Genomic DNA, 5,859 nt, shown 5'->3' on the forward strand with positions numbered 1-5,859 from the left:
CAATATATACTAATTTTTAAAGTATCAAATTGTATTTTTGTTCAATAAAAATCTTTCAAATGTGACTGTAGCTTTTTTTTCCCCAAAACTTTGTCTTCAAAATAAGGGTGCGTCTTATATTTCAAAGAATACGGTAATACATATCCAACACTATAAGTTACGCATATTTTTAAATACAAACTTAATCTAAACAACATTCATAATAAAAATAAATACATGACAACAAATTCGTTACAATAATTAATACATAATTAACTAAAATAAAAAGTAAGATCTAAACACAATTTAACTGTATCTCTAACTATAAGTTATTTAGATAAGAAACAACCACAAGTGCTATAGTCGATCAAGCAGCAAACAATGTTATAGTCAGTTACATGTACTTCATGATGACAACTGTGTGCCAATTTCACTATAACTATTGTTAGATTATATTGTAAAATGAGCTCTATATATAATGACTATATACATGTGTATGTAACCTCCACATGTAGGCTATGAAGTTCAAACAAATCTGTTGAAGGTGAATGTGGCACCTGTCAGAGGTTGACAAAATTTATTACTTGTTTCAACTGCATTCATCCAGAGAATTTTGAAATGTATGTGGCAATAGTTTACGTAAGCATCTTATAGTCTAGACATACATCTACACAGCTGCCATTTAATTATAGAAGAAACAGAGGGCCAAAGTAAAGAATTCTTGTAGCTCGCAGGTCACATGACAATACATATGAAGTTTTGAGTAGTTTTTTAAAGGTTTATTTTGAAATAAAGGACTTAAAACTTGATAGCTGGAGTTAATAACATGTTGGGTTTCTTCCAAACTGTTATTACAGACATTGGTGTGTTGAGAACATATCAAATGCAGGTGGCTAAGATCCAGCGTGATGCCGTATGGTGGCTTTGGATTGTTCCCAAGATGTATAAGCCTGATCGAAATGCATTCATTCATTGGTAAGCTACCCTTCTGTCCTAGTTGAAAAGTTATGATCAAAATGTATCCATTCATCAGTAAGCTTGCCTTCCTTCTGTGTCTAGTTGAAAAGTTATGATCAAAATGTATTCAATAATCAGTAAACTTTCTTCCTTCTGTGTCTAGATGAAAAGTTATGATCAAAATGTATTCAATCATCAGTAAGCTTCCTCCCTTCCTTCTATGTCCAGATGAAAAGTTATGATCAAAATGTATTCAATCATCAGTAAACTTCCCTTCGTTCTATGTCCAGATGAAAAGTTATGATCAAAATGTATTCAATCATCAGTAAACTTCCCTTCGTTCCATGTCCAGATGAAAAGTTATGATAAAAATGTATTCAATCATCAGTAAGCTTCCCTTCCTTCCATGTCTAGATGAAAAGTTCTGATAAAATTTATTCAATCATCAGTAAACTTCCCTTCCTTCTATGTCCAGATGAAAAGTTATGATCAAAATGTATTCAATCATCAGTAAGCTTCTCTTTCTTCCATGTCCAGATGAAAAGTTCTGATCAAAATGTATTCAATCATCAGTAAAATTCCCTTTGTTCTGTTTCTTGTTGTGATATTCTGCTGAAAGTTCTTGATTCTTTTATCAAGTCGTGTGAAAATTCTCCTTATAAGAAAATAGTGAGGATTCAGGAAAGCTTATATATTAGTACGTGGTAATATAGTTTTCATTTTATCTAATTCAACAGTTTTTCATAATTATAATTATCACAGTATATACTTGTATCTCTCAATGTCTCTGCTCTGATTACACAAAGGAAATTTGTGATGAGGAAAAGTATTTTTTATTTTAACATGAAAATTACTTTGCACACTGAGTATTCAAAACAAATATTCACTGTATTAATGGACAAATTTTTATTTTATTTTATTAAAAATACTTCACTAAAAATATGTTTTTTGTATGTGAAAGACTTAAAATATTTACTGAAAGACTGCCAAATTTTGTGAAGATATACACACTATATTGAAAGTTAGAAGTATTAAATCTATAAAGACTTTAATCGAGTACAAAGAGGTCATGTGGTCGGTCAAATTTACCAAACCCATGTTGAGAGAGTTAACTGTTGGCTGTTGTGAGAACTGTATTTCTGTGTTCTTTTCTGTGGACTTTCTTACGTCTGTAGTTTACAGATGAAGCAGGCTATGTTGTTATGAAACTGACAGCATGATAAGATAGGTTCAAAGATAAAATGTATTTTTGATTATTTGTCATAAAACTAAACCTTTTGGGACAAGTTTTTAATAATTTTCTTATTCTGATGTATTGCATATTGTTCAATATCCAGAGGTTGAGTACGTTATATTAATACGATTTTATAGCCTGATATGTTGTTACAGTCCATGTTGCTGTGTCAGATCATGCTCTGTCTGTTGTCTGTGCATCTTGGCAATAGTCGTGCAGTGTAAATTCCAGTGCAAAGCATACTATTCCTTCCTACTTGCTTTCCATAATTCATCTTGTATACAAGAATATGGTTTCCCAGCATCTATTTTAACAATGTAATTGTACAGAGTTTCATAGGTGCTGTTTCTTGTGACTCCACCAGTATATTTTCTTATTGGAATAGCATGAAACCTGTTTCATTCTCCAGCTGCTTGAGGTATGTAATGGTTGAAAGATATCTCATGGAAGCTATTTGTGTACGTCTGTCTGACTTGTGTTGCTTTTCCACTTGGAGATAATTTTTATTACGTTGGCTAGGACAAGTGAATGGCTTTTGCCACTGACCTTTGCATTCTTGAATTCTCATTATTTGAAAATGCTACATTTTGCTCACCATGGATGGGGTACAACTTGTTGCAGAGCTCTTTCTGGATGGTTCTGGTACCCCAAGTTGATATTTATTCTTTTGTTTTCAAGTGCTATTAAATACTAGGGATATCCACATCTTGGAAAACATAAATTCCCAATCTTAATACATTTATATGATCTGAGTGTATGGATATTTTTCATCAGAAAGAGTTGTTACATACCCTTCCTAAAAGTAATTCATTTTTGGTGGTATCACACTATCTACAAAATGCTAAACAACGTCAAAATATAGTTATGATACGTACTATTCCTCTGTGACATTGTATCAGCTATGGATGTCACATAACTTGCTTATTTGAATTTACAAAATTGTTTTAATATAACCCTCTGTATACCTAACATAATCCACAATTGTTATTGATTTGAAACATTTCTTTCCAGCTTACAGAAAGTTTTGTTTATGGAACCAGCAGAACATTATTACAACAAAGATAACTGGACACCAGAAGGAGATCGTCCGTAAGTATACTCTGTTGCTTTTGTATAATGTATTAGTAAAGCACAATGACTAGCTTATTGATTTGTACCCCTTCACTCACAGTAGAACACTTTATGTGTGAAAAATAGACTGATTGTGTGATGTGTTATTTAACTGCAAAAATAAAGCCATATCATGGATAGTTTGTTAGAAAATGAGTAATGACAAGAATATTTGACTCTAAAAAGGGAGTATGAAAGTATGGTAATGTCATGGGTAAAATGTAAGTATGGCTACCTGATCATAACAAGAGATACTAGGACATTGTCAGTTTTTATAGGGGCTGTGACTTGTTGGCAATACATTTGAACAATAAACAGACAGCACACATTCCACTTGTTTGACCCCTGGCTAGTGGAATTTGCTGGTGATCCTCTCTGCCATCTTCTTTGCTCCTAGATATCCTCCTACAAATGATTCATGAGCCAGCTTCATCACTTGAGTCCGGCATTCTGTTGGTACTATGATCTGTTCAACTTCCCCAGTATAACTGCCTTGATAGATCCAGTATAGCACTTCCTTCTATTCCTCTATTCTGTAAGTCCCTTTCACATTTGTCTTGTGCTCAAGTTTCTCTTGATCACTGTCCCATTTCTTCAGTGAATGATCTTTTTTCTTTGTTTCTATCAGTTCCAACCATTATACGTTTGGGATGTTGACTTTTGATACTTGCAGGAGCTCGATGTCTTGCTCATTCTTCTTTTCTTGAGCTCTAGTGGTGACGGCAGATGCTTCATCCATTTTCTTTCTGTCTGGTTCCTCCAAACTTCTACTGTCTGGTATATTTCCAATCACCAAGTCATATATTGGTTCGTTGATACACATGGCCTCAAGGTCTCCCACACAGTATGGAGTGTCCACCTTTATTCTTTCTATGGGAACTTTCTCACTGTTCCATCAACCAGCACACAAAGATGTACCTTGCTTGTCACCTGACCATCGAATACAAGACTGGTTCTCATTGCTGCACTACTGCACCCAGTGTCTCGTAGGACCTTCACTTTCTTGTCCCCAACACAGCCTTCACCTATTGGCATGTTGTGATTTGTTGTCACATGTTCCAATCACTACTTGTACTGTTGATCCATTTGATCACTTGAGTTGACCATCAGTCATGCATTGATTAATCATGGAAATAGCACTTGATTCGTGCTGTGAACCTGACGGGTTGTCTGTTCTGTTTCTTCTGGCAGCAGCATCCATGGTGATAGTCACTCTTTTCTTGTTTCTTGCCAGCACCATCTTTGTAGGTAGGTCCAGCTGCTTAATGTTGAGATTTCTGCTGTTGCTTGTGGGTATCAGACTTGCACTCATTTACAGGGTGCTCTATTTTATAACAAATATAGCATCTTTTCTCCCATTTTTCTGTTAACCTGTCACTTTTGGTGGACTCCTGCTTATGGTTGGCCACCACTGGTTATTCTTGGACTTGCTAGTTATACTTCCTCCATGGGCTTCTATATACTGTTCTGCCAGCTTGATCATCTCATCCACAACTTTTGGTGCTTTATTTTTAGGAACAGTGACTTCAGTGGAGCATTTCATCATGAATTGTTTACGTATTAGTTGATCTGTCAGTCCCTCAAAACTATTTTCACACTTGGCCATGTCAGTCCACCTTGTGAAGTATTGCCGTAGACGTGCCACTAACTGTAATACAGTTTCTCCAGTGTCAGGTTTGACTTCTCTGAACTTCTGATGAAAACCTTCTTCAGTAAGTTCATGGCATTTCAGCAAGGCCACTTTTAATTTTTCATAGTCCATGGCATCTTCTGACATCATGCCTTCATATACTTGTAGGCCTTTTCCTATAAGAAGGCGGCTGAGACAGACTGCCCAGTCACCTTTGTCCCAGTTCTGACTTTGGGCAAATCTTTCATATTTCTCCAGAAAAGCATCCATTTCGTCTTTCTGTTCATCAGATTTGGGCAGCTTGGGTTGGCTGGCCCAGACCCCATTGTCATTCTTGGATCTTTCCTCTTTCTGTTGGGTGAGCTTGGCAGTCTCAAGTTGTGCTCTTATTCTCTCCATTTCCATTCTCTCCTCTCTCTCCTTTTCTTCTTTCTCAATTTGTGGTCTTATTCTCTTCTTATTTTAGTCTTTCTTCCTCTCTTCTCTGCCTATGCTCTTCTCTCTCTAGTTCTTGTTGTTGTTGTTTAACACACCCTCATAGATCGCTGTCTTTGAGCCCAAGTCACTCTCCTTTCTCTATCCATTTACCAAAGTCAGTTGACATGGTTATATAGCATGATTGTAATCTCTATACTATTTTTGGCATCACTACAGTTGTGCATATATAGGCCTACTTTCACTGTCATTCATGTCTTCTTCTACTGCCATTACCACTGTATAATCCTGGCTGGTTCTCCAAATGTCAGTTTTTTATATGGGCTGGATTCTTTACAGTAGGTATCTGTGACTTGTTGGCAATAAATTGGAACAATAAATGCACAGCATACAATCCACTTGTTTTAAAATAATATATTCAAAACAAGTCAGACCTATGTACAAAGATTCATTACACTATTGATTATCACAGTTGTATATAGAATTTTAAATAATGTCTCTTTTTCACCAAAGT

General features: G+C 35.4%; 1 protein-coding gene across 1 annotated transcript in view; it reads left to right on the forward strand.

Moving 5' to 3' along the window:
- LOC106472264 (integrator complex subunit 1-like) overlaps window positions 1–5,859 on the forward strand; it is a gene marked incomplete at its 3' end in the record, with an annotated part of 34,890 nt that overhangs the window by 24,150 nt on the left and 4,881 nt on the right. Inside the window, exons 14-15 of the mRNA XM_013932891.2 lie at window positions 837–954; window positions 3,182–3,259. Of these exons, the coding sequence (XP_013788345.1) occupies window positions 837–954; window positions 3,182–3,259 (196 nt within the window). The remainder of the gene's footprint in view (window positions 1–836; window positions 955–3,181; window positions 3,260–5,859) is intronic.

The sequence above is a fragment of the Limulus polyphemus genome, unplaced genomic scaffold (assembly GCF_000517525.1).
Source record: "Limulus polyphemus unplaced genomic scaffold, Limulus_polyphemus-2.1.2 Scaffold5200, whole genome shotgun sequence".
Classification (NCBI taxonomy): Eukaryota; Metazoa; Arthropoda; class Merostomata; order Xiphosura; family Limulidae; genus Limulus; species Limulus polyphemus.